This window comes from Strongylocentrotus purpuratus, unplaced genomic scaffold (assembly GCF_000002235.5).
Source record: "Strongylocentrotus purpuratus isolate Spur 01 unplaced genomic scaffold, Spur_5.0 spur5_scaffold_7, whole genome shotgun sequence".
Lineage (NCBI taxonomy): Eukaryota > Metazoa > Echinodermata > Echinoidea > Camarodonta > Strongylocentrotidae > Strongylocentrotus > Strongylocentrotus purpuratus.
The window spans coordinates 30,289,953-30,317,210 of NW_022145613.1; the positions used below are offsets into that span (position 1 = coordinate 30,289,953).

Genomic DNA, 27,258 nt, shown 5'->3' on the forward strand with positions numbered 1-27,258 from the left:
TTACGAGAGCCATCGGTACACCTGCTCATCGGACGGAGCCCGTAAGGTAACCGGCCGGCACTCGGCCGGCACCCTGCCGGCACCCTTACGGGCGCCTTGCATTTCACTCGACCAATTTTCTCCGGGCACCTCCCGGGCACCGCAGAATATGTGACCGCACATGCCGTAGAAATGAAAATCGGACGGTTCCCGTATGGTCTCTAAATCCACGGCAAGCCGCCGGGTAGGAAAAATCGTACGGGGCACGGTTTATAGGTGACCTAGGCATTAGTAACCAGACATACTAGTCAGTTCATTCATGACTTATGAAGCCGCCTCTGAGCTAATGTAAACAAAAACAAAGCCATTTATGGGCCGAGTGAATGACCTCAAGTGAACGTGACAGAGAAGAGAGCGAGAGAGAGGGGAATGTCTGACGGAGATCGCGCAAACATGAAAGGGCTAGGCCGCCAAGAAGGGATCGGAGCTGAACAAAGGGGAGACATTAGCATTTTGATAAGATTGGATTATGTCTGCATTATGTATCATCGACCAAGGCCACGTGATGAGTGATGGCTCACTCGTAGTTGGTAGTTGTAGTTGGTTTCTCAAATAAATAACAGATAGTGATGTAATGTTAAGTTTCAACGTGTCCAGAATGAGTGAAGTGAAGTTGTGGATCTATCTTTGCCTTCCTGTTGGTTTTACTTTTCCCTTTTCTTGATTTATTTTGTACAATGCATTTTCGTATTTATTTAGTCGCCCTTTTTACCTGCGGCTGCCATCTTTCCGTCTCCCGACCCTTTCTTTCTTCTTGAACTCTAATATTTCTTTATTTATATCTTGATCACCAGGCGCGTACGCAGTGAGGGGGAGGGGGGAACCCCCCCCCCCTCATTTGTTTTTTTGTGTGTGCTTATGGGTGACCAAAAAAACATCAAATCCTGGACACACACAAACAAATGTGCTCTAACCCCCGCCTGTCATTGCAAAATTTTCGGCGCAATTTAACCCCCCCCCCCCCCCCTGCGAAAAAATTCTGCTTACACCCCTGTTCATCACTTACTTCATCTAATTTTTTAATTCCATCTCTTAGATTTTGTTTTCAATGATTAATATGATAAAGTTATTATATCACTTTTTCAGACAGAATTTCATTGAAATTAGAAATTTGAATTGTGTTCAAGACTGCGAATTCATTCTTTAATACATCTCCCGATTTCTTTATCTTGAAATTCAATATTTTTTCCTTCACCTACGTTATCTGCCCCCTCTAATTTGTGTAATTCCATCTCTTTTAAATATTTTTTTTCTTCTTTTTTTCTTCAATTAAATACAAACTTAATTTTATCATATATTTTTTTCTCGGAATTGCATTTAAATTGGGGAGGGTGTGCATTACGAAGGCGCGTAACGATGTTAAATATACGCGATGTTTTGGAACTTTGGTGTTGATTGACATGACGCCTCATTTCAGATAGCAATCGACCTATACAGTGCGCCTCAGAAAACACGAAGCCGAGAATTGTCGATGTTTTATCATAACTTAATCATAGTTATAATTAATAAATGACACATATTGGTAAAGCTTAGATCCTCTTCTTTCATTTGATGCAACTCTTATAATGCATATTTCACGAATGAGCGATTAAAAAACAATTTGAAGACAGGGTCCTTTAGTAAGGCATTAATCCTCATTACCAGGTCCCTCGGAGAGGACCTAAAGCCGTCTGCCGTCTGGTTGCTTACTAACAAGCATTTATGCTTTCTTAGCAGTCAGGTAAAATAACTACTATCGAGAGAGAGTTTTAAGGTGTATTACCCGAATTAAAAAGGGGAATTGTTGGATCTGTTTTTGTTATCAGAACAAAAATTCTCCTCACCATTGTCCAGTCGCAACAACGACATACAAATAATGACAGATTTATTATGACATTCCCGCCACAAGTCGGCGCTCGATCTCTGAACAAAGGCGTAGGCTGACAATCGTAAATATCGCGGTCTGTCTGAACTTGGGTGTTGATTACAACATTTCCAAGATACGGTTATCAATCCAACTTTCTACATCATTTGTGCCTTTTCATTGTACCCACGAAAAGATCGATAGAAATGTCAGAATGTCTATTACCCTTCCCAGGGTTCAATGGGCGGTACAGGGTATGCAAATTAGAAATTGTTCTAGCGCTGCTGGTCGCTACAAGGCGGCCGCGGCGTAGTATCATTCATTCCAAATCAGTTTTCATAAGACCATAGATGACATATAAAAAATACATTAACAGTCTCGTAGAGTAAATATTTCAAAGAACAAAACATGCATGTCTACGTCCCTCTACCTCTCTCTCCCTCTTTCTGTCCCTCTCTCTCTCAACCTCAAACAACGGACCTCTGCATTGATTGCGATTCACACAATTTTCATTTCATTTACATTTCATTTAAAATGGGGAAAGCCTTCCGATCGCTTTAACTCACATACCCTGCTGGAAGGAAGGAATTTAACTGGCAAGGTGATTAAACTAGTTCTTGCCCCTCTTAGCGCGACAAATAGAAACCCTATCCCTTTCAAGAATTATGTAATATTATGTAACATAATCCCCCCATTCTTGCCCCTTTCATTGGGGACGCATTTGGGACGCTCGCGGTCTCTAAACAAAGGAGGATACGCGATGAATGGAGAAGGTTTTAATCCCCCTTACCTTACGCGTTCAGGACAGTCCCGTTCTGCTAACAAAGGAGGGGACGCGACCGTCCTAAACCCGGACGAACGCGAGTGATAATAAAGTTGCCTTCCCTAATGCTTGTTTTATCATGTGCTGTGATTTGAGAAATCACATATTCTGTGCGTTAAAAGGTTGCATGATTGAGCAGCGAATTTATATTCGCTTTTGGGTACATATTTACTGCTTAGTGCCAGTTACACTGCCGCTGCAAGGGCCATTTCTTATTTTCAAAGGTATACCGCGCTAAAAATTCCTAATTCTTATTTTCTTAATGTTGGCAGGTATGTAGAGGCACTTACGTGTTTTGTTGATTCTCTGTGCTGCTGTATTTGAAAAGTTTGTTACTGTGTCTATGTGTTGCTGTGTTTCAGAAGTCATACGGTTTTGATGTTCAATTGGAAATGGACTTCTGAGCTAAATATGTGGAATTTAAATGTGAAAGAAAAATGACATTGCTTATAATCATATAGCATGACAAATAATGGAATGGTTGTTTCTAATACATTGTAGAAAGTTATAGGAGGTGCTTTTTTTTTATGCTCTTTTTCTAGGTGCACCTGATACGCAAAGAGCTGAGGCGCAGAGGTTTGGGACAGATCACTGTGGACACTGTACAGAATGTGCAAGGTAAGGGAGATTATATCAGCCATTAAAAAAAAACAATAAAAGAAAACATAAGTTTATTAGAAAGTTTTGTATGGTGGTAACTTTATTATTATAAAAGTTAATATTATGTATGTGTCGCACAATAAAGAAATACTTATTTTCAATGTAGCAATAAGAAATCTGAAAGGTATTTCACACAGGCTAGTTTTGATTCTCTTGATTTGACAAGTTCCTAGCTTTTATTATGCCTCCGCGGGTAGTAGCGGGAGGCATTAAGTTTTAGGGTTGTCCATCCATCTGTCTGTATGTCACTTTCTCTTGATTGCGTTATCTCAAGAACTGATTGATGAATTCCCTCCAAACTTGGGTCATGTATGTATCTTGCAATGCTAATGAACTGATTAGATTTTGGGGTCACAAGGTCAAAGATCATGGGGCTCTCGTATGCAAAAATTGCTTGTTATAGCATTATAGCATTCCTGTGTAAGAATTTGCATGTAATTACTTCAAGAAAATTTGAATGCTTCATTGAGAAATAGTCTTCTCTCCTTATTTGTATGGCAGCATAAAGGAAATGCCAAAATCTATTACCTTTTGCAGGAAAGATGTACATGTACAATTTTGTTTTGTACTTGTTATGTTTCACAAAAAAGAGTATTTGATTATTGAAAATTTCGATTTAAGACTTGCAAAGTTCCTGCTGTCAAACGCAGAATTCATGTTTGTTTTCAATTGCAGGAAAGCAGTTCCGGGCTGTGGTCATAAGTACAGTCCGTACCAGAGAGACTGTCAACAAGGCTCACATCACTGCTATTCCACAAGCATCTGGAAATCAACAAGAGAATGAGTTCTACTATGCCTTCTTGTCTGACGAGCGCCTTCTCAACACGGCGTTCACCCGTGCCAAGTCGATGATCTTTGTCGTAGGGGACCCAGTGGCACTCTGCTCCGTTGGAGCCTGTCAAATGACCTGGGTGCGGTACGTGCAGGAGTGTCAGAAGAACAATAGCATCATGCCACCAGAGATGACTGTGGATATGATTCAGGAGGAGATAGCGGCTGCAAAGCAAAGGCTTAATCCCACAGCTGCCACCTTTCAACCACGCAAGGGAGCATCATCAGCAAGAACATCCAAAGCAGCTGCTGCTGCCGATCATGTAGGTGCATCTCCGTCCCGATGGACTGGAGAGAATAGCATATGGGGCAAGTCTGCACGGAAGACTCACGCTGACAAGTCAGCAGCAGCAGCAGTCCCACGAAGAGCAGTCCCAGGATATCAGAGACTGAACAGTGATGAATTCCCAGAACTACCTGAGGTGAATCATGTGCAAAACCATGTTCAGAGCCCCTTGCATGAATCAGAAGAGGAGGATGAGTTTGAGGACATTGTGACAAACATCCAAGACGATGATCTTCTGGAAGAGCTCCGTCTACAAGTGAAAGTGGACTTTCAAGAGGAGATGAACAAAAGGGGTGAACCTAGTAAGAGTCCAGAATCTGGTGAGGGTACAGAAAGTGAACCAGAAACATCACCAGAACCAGAAGCAACAGCTCCACCTCGGATACTGCAGCGAGGTGAACCAGTTTCAGCACACCAGGCAAGGCATGCTCCTCCAATGGCAGGGGCCGGTCAACCTAAAGGACAGAGAGAATCAGTGAAGGCACCTCCTCAGACACTACCCACTAAGCCTCCAGTTCCAATGAGTGCTCGGCCATCTGAGCCAGAATTGGATATGTCAACTGATGGAAATGTTCCAAGCTTCCGTATGGTGGAAAGGGCTGGTCGAATTGCTCTGCTGCCAAGGAACATGCCGCAGAGTGCGCTTAGCCAAGTGGAAGATTACGATTCAGATGAAGATGAAGCACATGGATCACCAGAGGAGAAGACAGAAGATGATTACCTGGAAAAGACAGTTACAGAACCTGAAAAATTCAGGGTCTGCACCTTCAGATATGATATGAAGGGCGCAACACTTGCGATTCCTCATGAACGTGAAGCATCAGAAGTCGTATCCATTACCAGCAAGAAACGTAGAGGACAAGCATTGGACAATGATGAGGTTGTGGTAGAGATCATAGAGAACAGGGAAGGCACAGAAGAATTAGAAGGAGTTGATGAGCTTGTGAAGGTGGAAGAAGATGAGAGAATCTATGGGAAGGTTGTTCACATTCTGAAGAGAGATTCTGATCCATATCTACGCAAACTTGTGTGTACCCTTGACCCCTTCAGCAACAACTTGATGGTGCCTGTGGACCGTACATTCCCAAAGCTCTTCATCACAAAGACCGAAGACAAAGCTGAAGAGTCAAGAGACAAGAATGTGACAAAAGTCACAATCCACACCATCTCTCGTGTAGCTGCTAAGACACAGGGATACTACACGCATAATAGAGACGTGTATGTCACGAACAAGGAACGTCCTCATAAGCTTTTTGTTGTTCGTTTCTGGAAGTGGTACCCCAAGACTCCCTACCCACTGGGAGTAGTCATTGAAGAACTAGAGCCAGGCATCGAACCTAGGCAAGGACTGCACATCCTCAAGCTAATTCACAATGTGAAAGATAAGTTCAAGGACTCTGTTAATGCTTACCTCAGAGAGAACTTTCCTGCAGGGTGGGCCATTCCTAAGGCTGACCTGGAGAAAAGAGTAGATCTCAGAAACATGAAGATCTTCACTATCGACCCTCCTGGTTCAGAAGATCTGGATGACGCAGTCAGCGTGGAGCCAATCGACGGAGATCGCTTTAGGGTGGGAATCCACATAGCTGATGTCTCCTACTTTGTTCCCAAAGGGAGTGACCTCGATGAAGAAGCAAGGATTCGTTCAACATCTTTCTATCCGTCCTTCCATGAGAAACCCATCCACATGCTCCCCAGGAAGCTAAGCACTGACCTCTGCAGTCTCCTTCCTAATCAGGACAGGTTGGCTTTGTCCTTGTTGGTGGTGGTCAACTCTAACGGAATACTCGCTGAAGCACCAAACATGCACCGTACAATCATTCGTTCCTGCCATAAGCTCTCCTACCATCAGGCAGAAGAGATCATCCATGGAGAATGTCCCGATGGATTAGAGGATGTTGCTGAATCCATCCGCTGCCTGCACAATCTGGCAAGCAAGAAACGAGCTCGTCGTCTAGGAGATAAGAAATTTGTCTACAATGCAGAGGATGATGATGGAGAGGTGCAAGATCCACTTGCTCACAGCTTGATTGAAGAGATGATGGTTCTTGCCAACGAAACTGTTGGAGACCATCTTCTGTTGAAGTATGCAGATAGTACTCCCCTCAGGAGGCAACTAGCACCACCCCTAGACAAAGTGGAGGAATGGAGGAAGACACACAAGGATGGTGTCCGCAACAGTATCTTGCTGACTGCTACAGTGAATCAGGATCAGGAAGAAGATGTCGACCAGGATGATGAAGACGGCCCAGTGCTTCCTTTGACCAAACCAGTCTGGGAGGAAATTGTTCAGGCCTCCAGTGAAAACACCCAGAAGGCAGTGGATAAAGTCATCAACATGGTATGCATGGATCCAAACCATCCTCTTCAAGCCGTAGCCTTGTCTCAGTTTCATCGGATTATGGAGCGTTCAGAGTATGTGAACTCAGGAGACCAGCCAGGACCTGAACAAAAGGCACACTTCTCATTGAAGCTCAAAGCATATGTCCATTTCACATCTCCCATCCGCAGGTTCATCGATCTTGTTGTTCACCGGATGCTGATTGCTAGCTTGGAAGGTCTACCATGTCCCTATGAAGCAAGAGAGCTGGCCAACATAACCCACAATTGTTCTAGCCGAGCTGTGCATTCCCAGCGCTTCTCAAAGGAAAGCAAGTCTCTCCAGCTGGCTCTGAAGTTGAAGGAAGCTCCTCTGCAACTGCTTACATTTGTGGAAAGTATCTCAGACTCTGGTTTGAAGTTTCTCTTTCCACATAGGCCATACATTCTCCCAACACAGTGCAAGCTGGGCTTCAATATCCTTAAGCCCTCAAGGAGACCAGAGACTACTGCTGCGTCTGAATCTGTTGACCTAGCATGGAAGACGAGAATCTATGACATAAACCTAGAAGGAAAACAGAGGCATGGACACAGAAGGAATGCCATAGAACTGGACAACGGGCGCCACATTGTGAATATCCCAGAGGACAACTGGGAAGACATCCGCAACAGTGTGAAAACTGGAAATTACGAGTCCATCAAGAGAGCCATTGAGTCAGCCATCAATTCTGGAGGGCAGGAGCTTTGTCAGCACATGGATCCAATGAGGCGGTTTAACGAGAAGTCCTCAATTGAGGTGACGTGTGAGTATGTGGACATGACGGGAAAGCAGCAGTCATTCATTGAATTCTGCCGCTCTTTCAAGAAAGGTGATGTCAACCAAGTCCAGTTGCATGCTCGTCTCTTTAAAGGGGTCCTGACTCCCTATATCCAGCTCTTCAACATGACACCACATCTGGATGTGTGTGCAGAGCACCGTGATCAGCCTGTGCTTTGCTTTTCAGACGTCGCCACCAAGATTCCGGGGAAGGAGAAGTCCATTGCTGCTTACAAGAAATCCTGGCTCCCCATCCTGTCAATGATCAGTGCTCATAGTGCTGTCAACTCTGATGACACCATCACCATCCACAATGTAGTGATCAACTGGCAGAAATTGGAAGGCAACAAGTACCAGGGTTATTTCAATCTTCCCCTTCCCTTTCTTGAGCAACGCTTCATTCGCATCAACAAGCGACCAGAGAACAAGGACAAGAGTAAGGAAGACGATGAGGACTACGAGCTAGACTTCATCTGCGTCCGCTACAGGAATCTCAGAGTCCATAGCCGAAAGCTGCTTAAGATACGTGACTTGGACAGTAGTTCAAAGCACCAAGAGACGATAGGACCTTACAATCGCCTGGCATGGACTGAACAGACCTTTGTAGCCCATGGGTACACCACAGACGTCCAGACTGACAAGAGGGCCCAGCTGAGGACCATCACTTTCCAGCTCCACACCACCTCCCTACCGTTCCCAGAGGATGCACTGCTCTACCAACATGAAGGAAAGCAGATGTCCTGCACCATTGAAATCATCCCCAAGCCAATTCCAGACTTGTAAGGACAATTCTTTACTTTCATAGATTAAAAACAACTATTGAGCAAAGAGGAAGTGCTTCCGTTCCCAAACATATTTTTTCTTGAAATTATTAAATTGTTGAACAAACTGATTGTCTCCTGGATTTGAAGGCAATATGAATACCATTGAAATGGGAAAAGGGACAATTTATTGATACACATACCTGTTAAACGTACATGGTGTAGTCCACATATTTCCATAGCCATTAAGGGCAGAAATGTTGAACTTGGCTGATATGAAATACATGTATATAAGTTTAAGGTCTTATAGGTTTATACAGGTGTAAGTCTCTCAGAGGTATTTCTGGATGGAAGACTTTGATAAAGTCCTCCAAGGTGCTAATGTTGTGACTTCAAGATATTGGTCCCCATAGAACTTATATTAACCTTTGGAGCTTAACACAAGTAACATTCTACTTAATCTGGATTGTTAACTGATATCTTTAAAGAGTCATGTGTATGAAAATTCTCACTTAAGAATTAGCACTTTATATAAGAGTTGCCATCTTAAACCAATTGTATGACTTGATTGTGGTATAATATGCATTTTCCTTAAACTCTAACCCCAGTCGTCTAAAATTCAGTATTCACTGTTTTTTAAAAATTCTGTTCTTCTTGTACTTTGTATCAAAAGATGAACATTATGTTTTGTTTTGACACCTGTAGGCGTGCAGAAAATGCTGTGAGGAAGCTACAAGACACAACCCCTCTGATCCGTAATATCTGCCTCCACAAACCATGCAAAGCTGATGATGGAGTCTTCAACTCAAGTAAGTCTTTCTTCTTAGAATTGAGCCCTTGAATCAATTGTTGTATTCCTTGAAAAAGCTAGCACCAATTTTTTATATTTTTTATGAGGTTTTAATTTCCTTTTGTGCAATAATAAAAGGGAAATATTTTGTATTCTAAGTTCATTCTACGTTCATTCAGCCTTCCATTGATATAAAGTTGTATTTTCATCAGATAGGGTCTTTAATTGACAAGAGGACATATGAGGGACCTTCTGTATAACAGAAATATTTTCTTTAATTTTCCTGGGTTGTCGCTGCTGAATTCCAAACTCTCTTGAAATAATAATTGTACCCAGTACTTTGTATTGAGCTAATATTCATACCCTGTTAGATACAGTTTCATTTTTGGTATTTTTCCTTAGGCTTCAGCAAAAGTTTTTTATGCCTCCGCCACCGAAGGTGGTGCCGGAGGCATCATGTTTTCGGGTTGTCCGTCCGTACGTCCGTACGTCCGTCCGTACGTCCGTCCGTCCGTACGTCCGTCCGTCCGTCCCGTTTGACCGTTATCACAATATCTCAAGAACCATTTAAGATTTAAACTTAAGACTCGGGAATAGTATTTATCACCATAGGAAGACGATCTGATTAGATTTTGGAGTACGTAGGTCAAAGGTCACAGGTCACAGAGGTCAACTTATGAAATTCCTTGTATTGAGTTTGTTAGCGCGATATCTCAAGAACCATTTGAGATTTAAACTTAAAACTTAAGGATAGTATGTATCACCATAGGAAGACGATCTGATTAGATTTTGGAGCACGTATGTCAAAGGTCAAGGGTCACAGAGGTCAACTTATGAAATTCCATACATTGAGATTGTTATCATGATATCTCAAGAACCACTGGAGATTTAAACTTCAAACTTAGTGATAGTGTGTATCACTATAGGAAAACAATCTGATTACATTTTGGAGCACGTAGGTCAAAGGTCAAAGGTCACAGGGCTCATTATGTATGCAAAAACAGCTTGTGATCGCGTTATCTGAACAACCGATTGATGGATTCCTGCCAAACTTTGGTCATGTATGTATCTTGCAGAGCTGATGAACTGATTAGATTTTGGGGTCACGAGGTCAAAGGTCAAAGGTCACAGGGCTCATTATGTATGCAAAAACAGCTTGTGATCGCGTTATCTGAAGAACCGATTGATGGATTCCTGCCAAACTTTGGTCATGTATGTATCTTGCAAAGCCAATGAACTGATTAGATTTTGGGGTCACGAGGTCAAAGGTCACAGCGCACATTATGTATGCAAAAACAGCTCGTGATCGCGTTATCTGAACAACCGATTGATGGATTCCTGCCAAACTTTGGTCATGTATGTTACTTGCAGAGCTGATGAACTGATTAGATTTTGGGGTCATGAGGTAAAGGTCAAGGTCATGCGGCTCATTATGTATGCAAAAATAGCTTGTGATCGTATAATCATTAGAACAGATTGATGGATTCCTGCCAAACTTAGATCATTTATGTATCTTGCAGAGCCAATGAATGGTTCATAAGATCAAAGGTCATGGGCTCATTATGTATGCAAAAATAGCTTGTGGACGCATTCTCATTAGAACTGACAGATGGATTACTATTTAACTCAGGAAATCTTGCAGAGCCAATGAACTGAGTAGATTTTAGGGTCATGAGGTCAAAGATCAAAGGGTCATATATGTTTATGAGAAATTGCTTGTAATCACGATATTCTGAGAACATGTTAATGGATTACAATTGAACTTGAATTTGAAAAATTTCTTCCGTTTCGGTTTGTAAAATTGCTCTATGACGGAGGCATCATTTTCGACTGCGCGCAGTCGAATTCCATCTAGTTCTGGCTTAATATTCAACGGATGATTGTAGCCTGATTTTTGTTTCTTCTGTTTCCAAAGATGAGATCACAAAGATCGCGCTGAAGGAAGGTGGGAAGGTGAAAGACCTCCATGTACAGGAGACGGAACTACACCCCCTCAATAAACCCCAGTCAGAAGCAGTCAAGATGGCCCTCACGAACACCTTCTCTCTCATCCAAGGTCCACCAGGTTAGTTGTTATCAAAGTATTTGGTGTCAACTCTGCCTGGGAGGGAACTATCAAACTGAATCCAAATCAAAATGATTGGCTGAGAACCTGTAACTTGTTATGTGTTATTGTTATTATTAAGTTTACTGCAAAGAATAATGCGCTTGTACATGTAAAATTACCAATTTAATTATTCATACCCTTACCAAGTTGTGTAAATTCTTTAAATATGTGAAAAATTTATGTTTCCTCTATTGAAGCTTACAACTGAAACTATTCAACTTAGGCCTTAATTCAACCTGTCCACCTTTCATACTTGAGTTCCTTAACAAAAAGAACAAAAACATCCAATTTACATTGGGTATGAATAATTTAGTTGTTAACTGCACATATATGCTAAAGCCTTTCTAGAGTGTTGGGGGCCCGAAATTCACCAAAGATTTGATGGCAAAATTTCACTTAATTGTATTATAATGTGAGAGATGTCATTTAAGATTTCCCCAAAAAAATGTGTTTGTAGACAAATATTGATAAAAGAATACCGTACATAATTTGGATTTTCTGTTGTACGCAGAAAACCTAAATTTTGTATTCTTTCATCAATATTCGACTTCAAACACATTTGCTTTGAAAATCCTTACAGACATTTTTCTTAAATGACATCCTCTTTGACATTAAATATTTGGGCCTCCCAACACTTTAGAGGACCTTTAACCCTTACTGTACTGGGCTATTTTGAGCACCCTCTGACTGGGGGGGGGGGGGGGGGGGCCTGGGAGGCCCCCCCCTATGATCTCGGCCGTCGATTGTCCGATGAACACGAAAATTTGCATGTTTGTAGATATTTACGTAAGGAACAAGATGGTATAATTAGTTTTTTCCGAATATGCAAATTTTTGTCGTTCGCCTAATTAATTATGCAAAATGCGCTAATTTTATGCATTTTACAGAAAACGTGTCAAACTCCACTTTTTGAATGTTGAAACTCATTATTCATATGAAACTACTTTTCTAACACAAAGAAGTTATTTTAATGTTATTAATAATGATAATTTATGCAAATTTTGATGCGATTTTTTTTTTTGTGTGTGTTTTTTGGATGACATGCGCATACTAATTGTTATGTAACGCCTTACAGGTATATCCGATTTTGACGAAAATGGTATCAAAATGTGCGTAAGACTTGAGGAAAAAAAGTCATGAAACGACAATTCAAAATTCCAAGCGGTTGCGGCGCAATCTCCGAAAATGTTGAGGGGGGGGGCCTCCCAGGCCCCCCCCCCCCCCCAGTACAGTAAGGGTTAATGTGACTGCAAATATTAAATGAAGCAACATGTACTGAATGAGGGAAAGATGCGTCTGGTACACATTTGCAGAGCTGCCAACTAGTACGGATTTTCCGTAATTGGTACGGAAATTAACGACCATTACGGAATGTTGTCTCAAATTACGGATTTAAAAAAAAAAAAAAAAAAAAGATTTTTTATTTTTTTTTTTTTTTTTTTTTTTTTTTTTTTTTTTTTTTTAATGAATTAAATATGATTTATCGTAGCGAGTGCTGTGAATAGGAGCCATTTTTCATGATAAACTGTGTTGTGATGACCTGAAATTCAATACTTAACATCTTTGTGTGAGTAAAATCACCAAAAATTTCAGATAATCATGCGTCCGCGCAGTGTTGGCGTGTCGTTTTTTTAGATTCATAGCGCCGCATAAGAAATTACTGATTTATACCCCAAATTACTGATTTTGAGCCTTGTGATTACTGATTTTCTGTTCTGGAGGTTGGCAGCTCTGCATTTGTGCCTCTAGTATCCTTCTAGCTAAGTTCTTTATCTGCTTGTTTCATAAGTGCATGATGAATCTGATACAAATGATAAATTCAGTAACTGAATATGAATTGCTTTGTTTTGAGTCCCCTGACATTAATGATAACAATACATAGGGTTGGAGTACTGAGTTATTGTTGCTAACTTTCTATTTTAGGAACCGGTAAGACAGTGACGGGTGCGTATTTGGCTTACTTCTTCACCCAAGTCAACGTGAATGTACCAGCAATGGGTAAAGGTAGAGCTCAGGTGCTCTACTGTGGACCTTCCAACAAGGCCGTTGATGTTATTTCTAGTAAGTCCTTCATTATCTTCACTCATGCTATGCTATTGGTGGCAAATGCCACTGAAGAGCTTTAATGATTTACCACTTAATTGAAGTAAGAAAAAGTTTGCCTGTATTTCTAGAAAAGGGAGGGGGAGGAGGAGGATTTTCTTGCTTTACTTATATATAGATTATGAATTAAAACTCATAATTTAACAGTTGTAATTACGATCTAGGAAATGTGGTTTTATGTTTGTTGTTGGGTAGAGATTCAGTATGGGTCCTTTTACTTTGCCGAGTGCAAATTTGTCCTTATTCCCTAAGAGTATGTAAAAGGTAAATCGACTTGTACAAACTGTAGGGTTTTTCAGCCCCATTAAGAGACCAATTGATTGAAAGAGTTCTGCTATATGCACTTTGATATCGTGTTTTACAGGTTACTTGAAGAAGTTGGATATCTCTATCGTACGAGTCTACAGTGATTCAATGGTCGAAAAGGTCTACCCCATTCCAGGCATGCCTAGCTCTCATTCTAAGTGGCAGCGCGCCAACCAGGCTCGCATCGACGATCGGCTGGACGATGTCTCCCTTCATAAGTTGATCCGCAAACCTGGAGCCCCGTACGCAGAAGAGATCCGAGCAATGGAGCTCAACTTTGGGCGTATCTCATCTGCAAGCGTGACAGAAGTTAGAGCATACAAAGAGCTCCTACTTGAGGCAGAGGTGAGTCCTTAGAGAATCTGATGGAACTATTTAGCGAGAAAGTAAGTAAAGCCAGCCGTTTAATGACAATGGGCTGTAGTAATGCTAGCTAGAATAATATGAGAGTCCTTACAAACCCTTTTCGTCGGCATAGTATAAGGTCAGTTGAGCTGAATGTAGACCCTATTCTATTAATGAAAAATATATTAATTCATTCATGTTGCACAGGTTCAGTTGACAAGAAATTTTAATGTTAACATATACATGGTTACATTTCCTAGGGTGTGGAACTTGGGAAGCATTCCATCGTTCTGTGCACGTGTAGCATAGCTGGAACGGCTCGCATCACAAAGCACGCCAACATCATCCAGTGTATTGTGGATGAGGCTGGCATGTGTAACGAGCCTGAGACACTCATTCCCCTCACCAGCACTCTCCCTCATCAGGTAGTCCTCATTGGAGATCACAAACAACTCAGGTACTGATCATGTTGTCTGTTTGGGGCCAGAAGGGCGTTAACTTTGAAAGAAGGCCCTTCTTGTTCCAAACATACGATTTTATAGTCAGGGAATGTTCCAGAGATATTCTTAACATAGAGAGCATATGGAATAACCACTACCAAAGTAATTGAAACCATGGATAACTTGAATTTGTTTCCCCCTTTGAAAAAAATATTTGTAACTGTATATTGGGCATTTGGCAATTGGTGGATAAATGAATGATGATTGTATACATGTATCCAGTAGATTTCGTACATGTTACTTAGTATGAATCATTTTCACCTACAGCTTATGTACCTGAACATACTTCAAACGTGTTTGTGCTTTTTTTTCCGCGTGTTTATATTGATCTTTTTAAAACCAATTATTCACATGATATTCGATCTGTGTCCTGTCAAATAAAGAATTGCGATTGATTTGGATCGATCACAAGTCCTCCAATCAACCGCTGCCGTACAAACTTCTGTCTCTTTAGTTCAGTGGTGCGATTGATATCAAGTTGCACTCGCTTTGAATCACTCCTTAAGACCTGTTCAGATGTATGGCGCCGTAAACAGCCTCAAAACAGCCGCTGGGTTTTTTAATGTGTAAATGAATGGCAACTGCTCACAATAAATGACATTCATGTATTCACTGAGCTCTGTTTTATGAGATACAGGAATGTGAAGTGTATTACACTTCATGGCATTAAAACAAAAAACAGAAATTTTGCAGCGTCATATCTGAACGAGCCTTTTTCTGTCCTTAAAACAAGGACAAACTGAAATCATTCCTTGAACCTTACAGTAGCTTTAACAAAAAAAAATCACCTCGAAAGCAAGGATCTATGAAAATCTGATGAGTATTAAAAGTACAAGAACTTTTTCCATCTTATGTTACAGGCCAATCATCACAGAACCGAATGCACGGGATCTAGGCATGGAGGAGTCACTCCTTGAGAAATACAAAAAAAAAGCTCGCATGCTCACCATCCAGTATCGTATGGTAGGTCTCGGTTTTTTAAAAACCATCAAAGAATGTTTTGCTCTGTATGTTTGCCATTCAACTCTGGCATGTAAAGAGATCTTGCAAGTTTAAGTGGCAAAATAACACTCTGAATAATGGTTGAAGTGACTTGTGAGTAGACTATTAGATGACCTCGCTTCTGGATGTTCATCCCATATGCTTCGTCGTTAATTGCTTCGCAGTCAAAATCCTGTTCTAATGAAATTCTTAGCTTCAAACCTGAACCAAACACTGTACCGGTACCTTACCCTAACCTCAACTCTAAACCCATAAACCTACAGGTAAATTCAAATTGCCACCACAACTGTAACCCTGTCTTAATAGATAAAGTGATGCCTGGAGCAATTGTTGCCAGAGCGTACGTAGGAGCACCGTTTGTGCATGGGCATGTACTGGCGTACTATGACATGTTTCCCCTTATACTCATTCATTAAAGTGAGTGATTAGATTAACCCATTGGCTACTGGATCCGGTTTGTTCCTAAATAAGGCTTATGGGAATTAGATAATTTAGTCAATGGGTTATGACCACAATAAATGATGCTGAGTATATCACTTTGAACTCATTTAAACTTGCTTCCTAGCCCACTGAAAAGAGGGGCTTAAAACATTAAAATCATTTCTTTCAACTTCCAGCACGAGTCGATCTGTTCCTTCCCGTCGGAGACCTTCTACGAAGACAAACTGCAAACTGACTTGTCGGTCAAGCGCCGCAGCCCTGACCCCCTAAGAGCAATCTGGCCAAACAAGGGTCTAACCCCGATGGTCTTCTGTCATGTTTACGGCAAGGAAGAAACGCTAACGGTCAAGTCCGACGAAGGAAACGAGATGTCCAAGGCCAACATGGCTGAAATCATGCACGCTGTAAGTGTCCTTCTTACATTTTGTCTTCAATATTTTTCTCTTAAATCACAAGAATTTTGAGATTAAATTGGATGCTCTCACCATTATGATCTTCAGATATTATTTTTTCCTTCAAAAATGGATTATCAAAAAATGTAAATCCTGTAGATTTGTGACCATAATGTGTACGTAGGAGCATGGTTGGTTGAGAGGTTGGGTGGTTGGATGAATGGATGGGTGGGACTGGGTGTAAGGGTGGGTGGGTAAGAGGGTAGGTGGATAGCTGGGTAAGTGGGTGGGTGGATGGATGGGTGAGTGGGTGGATAGATGGTTGGGTGGGTGGATGTATAGATGGGTGGGTGATTTGATAGATGGGTGGGTGGGAGTGTGGGTTGATGGTTGGTGGGTGAGTGGTGGAAGGTGGGTGTATGGATGGTCCGTGGATGTATGGATGGGTGGGTAAGTGGGTGATGGATGGGTGGGTGAGTGGATAAGTGGATGATGGATGGGTGGGTGAGTTGGATGGCTGGATAGATGGATGGGTGGAAAGGATGGATGGGTGGAATAGATGGGTGGGTTGGTAGGTGGGTAAGTGGGTGGATGGATGGGTGGATGGGTGTTCGGTGGGTGGTTGGCTGGATGGCTGGGTGGGTGGATGGATGGTGGGTGAGTGGATGGATGGGTGGGTGGATGGTGGGTGGGTGGATGGATAGATGGATGGATAGATGGATGGGTGGGTGGATGGATCGATCGATGGGTGTGTGGTGGATGGTGGGTGGGTGGATGGATGTATTGGATGGATGGATGGGTGGGGAGGTGGGTAAGTGGGTTGATGGATAGGTGGGTTGGTAGCTGGGCAAGTATTTGGATGGATGGGTGGGTGTTTGGTGGGTGGATGGCTGGGTGGCTGGATTGCTGGGTGGGTAGATGGATGGTGGGTGGATGGATGGGTGGGTTGGTAGGTGGGTAAGTGGGTGGATGAATAGATGGATGGGTGGGTGGATGGATGGGTGGGTGAGTGATTAGATAGATGGGTGGGTGGGTGTGTGGGTGGATGGCTGATGGGTGAATAGATGGGTGGGTGGGTGGGTGGTGGATGGTGGGTGTATGGATGGGTGGGTGGATGGATGGATCGATGGGTGTGTCGTGGATGGTGGGTAGATAGATGGGATGGATGGGTGGGTGGGTAGGTGAGTAAGCGGGTGGATGGATGGTTGATGGATGGATGGATGATGGGTGGGTGGGTGGGTGGGTTGATGGATGGTGGGTGTATGGTTAGGTGGGTTGATGGATGGATGGATCGATGGGGTTGGTGGATTGTGGGTGGATGGATAGTTGATGGATGGGTTGGTGGGTGGGTGGGTAAGTGGGTGGATGTATGGGTGGGTAAGTGGGTGGATGGGTGGGTGGATGGTGGGTGGGTGGATGGATAGATGGATGGATAGATGGATGGGTGGGTGGATGGATCGATCGATGGGTGTGTGGTGGATGGTGGGTGGGTGGATGGATGTATTGGATGGATGGATGGGTGGGGAGGTGGGTAAGTGGGTTGATGGATAGGTGGGTTGGTAGCTGGGCAAGTATTTGGATGGATGGGTGGGTGTTTGGTGGGTGGATGGCTGGGTGGCTGGATTGCTGGGTGGGTAGATGGATGGTGGGTGGATGGATGGGTGGGTTGGTAGGTGGGTAAGTGGGTGGATGAATAGATGGATGGGTGGGTGGATGGATGGGTGGGTGAGTGATTAGATAGATGGGTGGGTGGGTGTGTGGGTGGATGGCTGATGGGTGAATAGATGGGTGGGTGGGTGGGTGGTGGATGGTGGGTGTATGGATGGGTGGGTGGATGGATGGATCGATGGGTGTGTCGTGGATGGTGGGTAGATAGATGGGATGGATGGGTGGGTGGGTAGGTGAGTAAGCGGGTGGATGGATGGTTGATGGATGGATGGATGATGGGTGGGTGGGTGGGTGGGTTGATGGATGGTGGGTGTATGGTTAGGTGGGTTGATGGATGGATGGATCGATGGGGTTGGTGGATTGTGGGTGGATGGATAGTTGATGGATGGGTTGGTGGGTGGGTGGGTAAGTGGGTGGATGTATGGGTGGGTAAGTGGGTGGATGGGTGGATGGGTTGGTGGGTGGGTGGGTAAGTGGGTGGATGTATGGGTGGGTGAGTTGGTAAATAGATGGGTGGGTGGGTAAGGGGGTAAGTGGGTGGATGGTTGGGTGTTCGGGTGGGTGGGTGGATATATGGGTGGTTAAGTGGGTTAGTGGATGGATGGGTTGGTGAGTTGGTGGATAGATTGATGGTTTGGTGGGTGGATGGATGGATTGGTGGGTGGGTGGATGGTGGGTGGGTGTTTAAGTGGGTATTTTGGGTGGGTGGAGGGCTGGATGGTTGGGTGAGTGGATGGATGGATGGTAGATGGATGGGTGGGTGGATGGGTAGATGGGTGGGTGAGTGGATGGGTGTGTGGATGGATAGATGGATGGGTGGGACTGGGTGTAAGGGTGGGTGGATGGCTGGGTGGCTGGATGGATGGCTTGGTGGCTGGATGGTAGGTGGATGTATTGATGGATGGATGGGTGTTTGGGTGGGTGGATGGATGGATGAATGTGTGGGTGGATAGATGGGTGGGTGGATGGTGAGTGGATGTATTGTTTGGATGGATGGGTGGGTGAGTGGTAGGATAGATGGGTGGGTGGCTGGATGGGTGGATAGTGGAAGGATGGATGGGTGGGTGGATGGATAGATGGATGGTGAGTGGGTGGATGGATGGGTGGGATGGGTGGGTGAGTGGCTAGATGGGTGGGTGTGTGGATGGCTGGTGGGTGGGATGATAGATGGGTGGGTGGTCGGTGGATGGTGGGTGTATGGATATATGTATATAGTATATTTTTCTTAAGTTGAGAATGTTGGCAGACATCCACTGAGTGAGTACTGTGTGTGTGTGTGTGTGGGGGGGGGGGTGGGTGGGTGGGTGGGTGAGTATGTGTGTGAGTGGGTGAGTATGTTTGTGTGATAGAGGGTGAGTATGTCTGTGTGATGTAGGGGGCAGGGAGGGGGCAGGATTGTTTCAGTAAAATTATCTCCAGATTTGTTTTTTTTTTGTAATATATAAGTAAATAACATTTTACAATTGACATATTATGTTTAGGTACTTATACGTTTACTTTGTTGCTAAGTTATATTATACTGCAAATAAGTTTGTGTTTAATTATGTTTATGTAAAAGCATCAATATTGAACACGTTTATTTTATTCAATTGTATGTCATGGTTTGTATTACACTTCTGGAGAAATAAAACAAAGTTGTTAAAAAAAAATTTTTAAAAAATGGATGGGTGGGTGGGTGTGTGGTTTGGTGGATGGATGGTGGGTTGGTGAGTGGGTGGATAGATGGATGGTTTGGTGGGTGTGTGTTTGGGTGGGTCGATAGACGGATGGATGGGTGGGTGAGTGGATGGATGGGTGAGTGGTTGGGTGGGTGGGTAGATGGATGGATGGAATATTGTGAACTGTATACATTGATAAACAATATTCCATATACATGGTAAGTCCCCCCCCCCCCCCCAACCCCCTCTGTATGAATCACCAAACTTTATATGTAATGTAGTACGACATGCATATAACCTGAAAAATGAATTATCAAAATGTAAATTCTGTAGATTTGTGACCATAATGTGTACGTCCCTTGAGAGACCAATGCCAGTAAAAATGGTAAGAGCAAACAACAGTGGCATGAATGGCCTGCCACAGTTGAGTCCAACTTAAGTTGATCTTCGTCTTCATGAAACACTCCCCAGGTCCCTTTTTATTAGCCCATGTTACATCTTGTATGATGTGGATTTGTATTTATAAGCCAGTTCATGGATGGGCAAACAAATTGTCCTCTTGTACAAAATTGTAAATCTCATCGAGATGAATACTGGATACGTGTTTCATGAAAGCTACATAATCAATTTTAGGCGCCGACTTTACATTCTATGATACACATGTGGGAGTATTCTTTATTCAAAAGGGTGCACAAAGGTATTTATAAAGCACTTCCATCATTTTGGCATGCGTTATTCTAAAATGCACAAAGTGGGACTTCTCCATGTTTAAAATACCTGTGGGTACGGTATTTGGGGTCATTTGTTTAGTCATGTACTATCTCTGAGGTTGTCTACTGTAATAATTTTTTTGTTGGTCAATAAATAAAATCAAGTCCAATCAAAGCAAATCACCTCTACTTGTGATTTTCAGACAAGAATAGTCAAGCAGCTGCTACGGAAAGGAGCTCAAGCCAGTGACATTGTGGTTCTGTCCCAGTACAAGCTACAGTGCTCACAGATCGAGGAGAGGTTAAAGGACTTAGGTCACAAAGGGGTCAAGGTCAGCACGGTCGTCACTAGTCAGGGTGAGTGTGATATACATGTGTATTGAAACTTTTAAAGCCCCACTGCACTACTTATAGCTACTTGCGCCCTCTATATAGCAAACAATGCCTAATTATTTTTTTTTACTGTTGGTCCCCCAAGGGTACCCTTTTTCTTATGTTAATTGAAAGCTGATTTGATGAGATATCCAACTGTCAGTGACCATGCAGGGAGGTCTAATTCCTCCTGGCCAAAATAGTGTAGATAGGCTTCAAAATTTGTCTTAGATGTGTCATTTTTATACTCTCTGCAGAGTAACAGACATGCATTTCTGACAATAAATTTCTTCTTTGTTTTGTATGTGTATTTTCTTTGTCTTCTGCTTCTTTCTCTGTTATTTATACTGCAATAAATCTCCACTAATATGTATCATTGTTACAGGCACAATAGTGGCTAGCAGAGGATTAATAATTTTGTAAGAGTTTTTGGTATTTGAATATTGATTTTTCTGACTCATTTATTTCATCTTTCCTCAAAAAAACATTTGTTGGCCTTTTGAATAGTTCTGAATCTTCACAATGTAATATTTGTGTAATTTCACATGCAATTTTGAATAAACTAAAATAATGTAAAGTCACACATAGGTTTTTGCCCCTAGTGTACTAGTGACACCTATGGAAACTGTCACTGGGTCAAAAGATTATTTTTCCTTCCAATGATATTCGCAGGAAGTGAATGGAACTACGTGGTCATGTCAACTGTGCGTTCCATGCCTCAGATCGAGATTGATGATAAACCAAGCAGGGGATGGCAACGCAAGCATCTGGGATTCATCACTGACGAGAACCAGATGAATGTTGCCCTGACTCGAGCCAAGCGAGGGCTAATCATCATCGGTATGTAAACAAGTTGTATCTGCCTCGTGCATTTACATTCCCTTAACCCTCTGAAGAAAGTTCTGTTATAATATAACACACGTTTCCCATAGACTCCAGCGTGGACTGAGCTTTAACTTTGAACTTGAAATTAATCATCCAATAATAAACACATTACAGAAGGTAAAAAAAAAGGTTTTATATGATAACATAAATGAATAAAAGTAACAAAAATTATAGCATGAATGCTAATCAACTCTGGCACATTTGAACATATGAAAAACACTGTTTGGGTACCGGTATATAGAATAAACAAATTTGGAATGTTAGGACTATATGTCTTGAAGCTAGTTACAAACAAAATTATAATGCAATTGTGTGAATGGATGAAAAAAATCGGATATCAAATATCTAGCAGTTTATTATATTTATATTGGTCAGGTGACTTATAATTATACACGGTCCTCCTTTTCCGTTATTTTCCTTCATACGTGATGAAAACCTAAACCATAGTTATAACATTTCTGGTATATTAATCAAACTTTCATATCAGTTATGTTTGTAATGAATCATTGATATGTATACATGTACCATTACATGTATATGCCCTCTACTTGTAGATGTATATATTAATTTAATAATTAATTAGTATTCATCAAAACTTAAACCTCCTTAACTCATCTTCAGTATTTCCAATCTTCTTCCTGTAGGCAATCAACACCTCCTGGAAACTCATCCAAGATGGAGGGAACTACTCAAGAAGTATCGGGACCTGGGCTGTGTCATGGAGGCCCGACAGTTCCCACCTTATGGTTACTAATTGATTGGGATAAACTGAAATATAACTAGTCAGTCTTCTTGTCTTAAGGTTCTGACAAATATTTGGGATGTAATAGAAATAATCATGGATTAGAAATGTAGTATCACAATGTGCTCTATTTTATTCTTATAATGTTTACTTTAAAGAGAAGCAACTCCAAAGCATTAAAATCTTGATTTTGTAACATCTATTTGTAAGTTTATATTTATGTTTGTTTTAAAAGCTTTTGTTATGAACATTATTTATTTTTCATTCTGATATCATGTACATGTACTTCCATTCTTGTCATTACAATCAGTTAGATTTAAGTTGAATTAAAAAGTGTAATTGAAGAATTTGATGAGGTAAGTTTACATGTACACATAGAACCTTTATCTGTAAATATGTACATGTACATTGTAGGACAAGACTGAGTTAACGCTCTCCTGGTACTTTAAAGACAATACATTTCCAAGGTCACTTTGCCATAGTACAAAGTGTGACGGAGGCAAAATATGTTTGTGGAAAGGATGGATGCATGTTCATATATTTGTATCAATATACATGTATTGTGGACAGTGTTGGCGATACAAAATTTATTGTGCAACAAATGATACACTAGATGCTTGCATGGTCACGCAGTGCAACCGCAAGCCTACTGTAAATTATACACTGTTGGTTCATTTTTACTTCCATGCTTATTTTTTTTCCCTACAGAATCTTTATGATTAAAAGTGTATGTATATTAAGTATGTGTGTGTTTAGGTTGGTATAGCAAAGAGTTTTGAGTGCGTGTAACTTTTTTTCCGTTAGCTTTGGAAGTGGACGGGAAAGTTTATAGAAGATATTTGAGGTATCAAGATATCTTTCATTTTTGTATTTTGTGTACTAAATAAATTATTTTTGTATCATTTACACACCAAGTAGGAAGTATTGCATTGAAGCAATCAGTGCCATAAATAATGAGTGCATACGACAGGTGAATCTCTAATATATAGGGGTCTACTTTTGTGGGTTTGCATGCATACTTAAACAAAAATAGCTTTCTACTGAAATAATGACATCAACATTCCATGTAAACATGAAGAGTGCACTATGCTCTAAAAAACAAAACAATCAAAGGTCGAGTTGAGTTCTGGTAATGAAAAAAATGTACTGAAACAAAAGTAGAGGGATGTTGCATTCTTTTATTTTCCTATATCAATAAATCCAAGAATGTGCAAAATATATTTTGCATTATACTTATGCCCAGATAGAGGGTGGATTTGAGCAAAGAAGTGATAGTTTGATTCTTGTAATCGGTTGCTCAAAATTAGTGCTGGCGTAGCCGAACCTCTCGGTTATCAACAATACCAGACTGTAATTTGAAGAAATGTTTATTAATCAGATCTCAACTTATCAAAAGCAAATGGGATAGTGGTCTCTTTGCAGGTTTCCAAACATTTTCATTCCAGCTAGAGAAAAGATCAGAGCAAATTCTTGTAATTTCTTTGTTTAGAAGGCTGAATATGTTGGGTTGCAAGATAATTTATTGACTTTACAGTGTGTAATCTACATAGTAATAAATGTTTGTATTGTTAAGCATTTAATTCTGTGTGACTTTGGTTGGTTTTGTTTGGTATTCATATGTTTAACATGAAAAGGAAAAAATGTACCAATTATGTTTTTGTAGTGCTTAAACCTTGGATATATGAAGCGGCTTAGTAGTGTATGTTGCTCAATATTACTGCAGTAGTTACTTGTCTGCGATTTATTTCACTTAATTTTGAAAGAGATTTCTTGTCAATATAGAAGCATAATGTAAAGACTTGTGTCACACATGATAAATCAGACTTAATCGGAACCATGATAAACCCTGAAACTGGAATGTATGTTGATCAAATACATGAAGTTTCATAGTAGAAGTACATCTGCATTATTCGGGCAGATATTTCAAATAGTTTGACATACAAAATTGCAAAGGAAATAATCTTATACACAAATGACACCTAAATGATTTGTTTATTTCTGAACTCGAATGAGGGCCTTGGAAAAAGAGTAAATACCTGCAAGTACTCTCCTTATTTATAATGATGTACTTTTCCCTTTTGTAAGTTAATTTATATTTCTTATTTTCATAATAGGTCATAACATATATCAAGAAAAAGAGACAAAGAGGCCTTAGTAATTGCCATGTTAAACATTGTTGCAGCTGATTGAAGTGCGATTATCCCTTTTTGTTATCATTTTGTTATTGCGGTACATAATATTTATCGTTATACATGTAGACTTTAGTTACTTGAATGTTTTGTAGATAAGCCAAGACTCTTTGATTTTGTACTTTTTTGCATAATTATTCTGTAGATAATATTGATTCATTTTTGTCTGCATATAAACCTATTAATTTCATGTAATATATGTAGTTTCATATTTCTTAACTTGTAGATTTAATATGTTCTATACATGTACTTGCTCGTTGTCACATCAAATGTGGAATATTTTGTTTATACATACCATTACTATTTATAGTTTTGCATACAAAATAGCCAGGCTATTCTATATTGAAGTTAAGCAGTCACAAATATTAATATTAAGGTAAATGTTAGTTATGATTGTTGTATACAGTGTAAATTTAGGTTTAAATAGTGGAAAGACAAATTGATGCTATGTAATGTTAACCAGTATTCAGTTTATTGTAGCAGTTAAATAACATGATATGGCTTCTTGCATCTGTTTAAATACACTGACTTTTTCCTGTAGAAATACAGAAGGGGTTTAACTTAAGTGATATGGTTTAATGCACTTCTGGATCTCAGCAGACGATTTATCTTTATCAAGTAAAATTTATATTATGCTAGCATCTTGTATGTTGTACAGTTACTGCAAAACCTGTATATAAAGACCTCCTAAGGGAGACAAAAAGAGCAGTATTTACAGGCAGATGACCTTTACCTGTATGCACAGGTTACTTTAATGAATACGTTTCAATGAGAACCATTATTCAAGGGAAAGAGAAGATGCAGTCTTTATAGACAGGTTATATTATTTAACAGATTATTGATACAGGTGGTTGCCAAAGCATGTTTCGCTGTATATGGATGTGCTCATGTAGTAATTGTCAAATCTAAGACAAAGATTTTTAAGATGTTTAATTCTGTATCACTTATCCTAGATCTACATGTTTAATATAGGTTTAGTGTTGCACATTGATTTTGACCTTAGTCTGCTCCCTAATTATCCCTCTCTTTGAATGATCCTCATTTCTACTGGGCCAGAAGGGATTAGACCACACAGCGAGGTCACTGACAGGTGGCTATCTCATTAACTCAGCTCTCAACTTACATAAGAAAAAGAGGATCATGGGGGACAAACAGGCACCGATTGGGGAAGTTTTCTATACAGAGGGAGCAAGTAGCTACAAGTAGAACAGTGGGGCTTTAAGCCATGTTTTTCTTTTCTTTGATACCATTCTTTCACTCTCTGTATATCTCTTTTCTTTCTCTTTCCTCAATTTTCTTTTGATATATGAACACAAGGTCATTCATGGCCAAATCAATGAATTACTATGTTATAACCCAGAGCTGAGTGGCTATGCACATTTCCTTTGTTGCACACAGTTGTCATTCATTTACACGTTAACAAAATTGCAGTGGCTTTTTTTAAATGTGGCAGTGTAAAAAGTTATATCTCAACAAGTCTTTAAGTTTTTCTTATTAAAGTTTGTAATATACTTCAAGTTAACATGCAGTTCTGTAGATGAAAAAGATTAATGCTTTTATTCAACATAAAGTAGCTTGTAAATGTATGCTGTAATTACATAAAATGCAAAGACCATTAGAAAATATCACATTAAATGGTAACCTTTTAAAGAAAGTTAATAACACTTTATATGTAATATGTGTAGGTAATTATTAATGTAAAGGTCATATGTGGCATGAAGCAAGCTTTCTCAATATATGCTTGTTTCATAGACTTATTTTAATACATTGAGAATCGGAGATGAACCTAGTGTTTATCAATGCAGCAGCTTTTTGTAGTAAGATTAAGTCAGATGTTATGATTAAGTTGACAAAATTGTTGTTGTGTAATTAAGAATAAATATGTTGAAGGGATATCATTTTAAGAGTGGTCTTGTGTTGATTTTTTTATTCTGTTTATGTTTTTATATAATAGTCATCAGGACTGATAGTCATGATTTATTGGTAGTTTTTATCAATTCTGAACAAAGGTACCGGTAGTCATACTTGTACATGTAGATGGAAGGAAGGAAGCAGCAAGTTATTGACAGCATTACTGCTGCTCCTGCCTTGCTTAGATGGGGTGTACCTCAAGGGTCTGTTATTTACCCTCTGCTATTCATCTGTTACATAACTCCCATTCAGGACATTATCCACTCCCACGGCTTCTCTCCAATGATGTATGCAGATGACTCCCAACTATACATCACTGTTAAACCTAGTGAAATAAAATACACCACACAGAAACTAGATATATGTCCCCAAGAAATCCGTTCTTGGTTGAAGCTTAATTTTCTCTTCTTAAACGATAGTAAAATGGAAATTCTTCATCTGTCTTCAAAATTAAGACAAGCAAATGAGTTGTTACCAATATCTTTAAATAATACACCTGCTAATCGTTCCAAGACTGTTCGCAACCTCTGAGATAATCTGGACAACCATCTGTCTCTGCGCAGCCACATTAATACTGTGTCCCAAAGCATCATCTCCTCTTAGAAGAATAGGCAAAGTCGGCAGATTTTTTAATAAAGCTTCAACTGAAATTCTCATGCACTTTTTCGTATCCTCACATTTGGACAACTGTAAAAGTCTCCTCAATAGTTTCCTCATTGGTATTTCTTATAAAGATATAAACAAAACTCTGTCACATG

The 27,258-nt window shown here is 40.6% G+C and overlaps 1 protein-coding gene across 2 annotated transcripts in view; it reads left to right on the forward strand.

Annotated features, from left to right (window-relative positions):
• The window catches only part of LOC586432 (helicase with zinc finger domain 2), a 65,073-nt gene extending 38,580 nt beyond the window's left edge, over positions 1–26,493 (forward strand). For both annotated transcript variants that reach the window (XM_030974897.1, XM_030974898.1), the window contains 12 exons: positions 3,248–3,323; positions 4,041–8,397; positions 9,085–9,188; positions 11,085–11,234; positions 13,200–13,337; positions 13,744–14,030; positions 14,291–14,487; positions 15,391–15,493; positions 16,150–16,377; positions 20,605–20,758; positions 21,446–21,613; positions 22,303–26,493. In XM_030974897.1, coding sequence (XP_030830757.1) covers positions 3,248–3,323; positions 4,041–8,397; positions 9,085–9,188; positions 11,085–11,234; positions 13,200–13,337; positions 13,744–14,030; positions 14,291–14,487; positions 15,391–15,493; positions 16,150–16,377; positions 20,605–20,758; positions 21,446–21,613; positions 22,303–22,412 — 6,072 coding nt within the window. In that variant the 3' untranslated portion in view covers positions 22,413–26,493. The remainder of the gene's footprint in view (positions 1–3,247; positions 3,324–4,040; positions 8,398–9,084; positions 9,189–11,084; positions 11,235–13,199; positions 13,338–13,743; positions 14,031–14,290; positions 14,488–15,390; positions 15,494–16,149; positions 16,378–20,604; positions 20,759–21,445; positions 21,614–22,302) is intronic.
• The last annotated feature ends 765 nt before the right edge of the window (positions 26,494–27,258 follow it).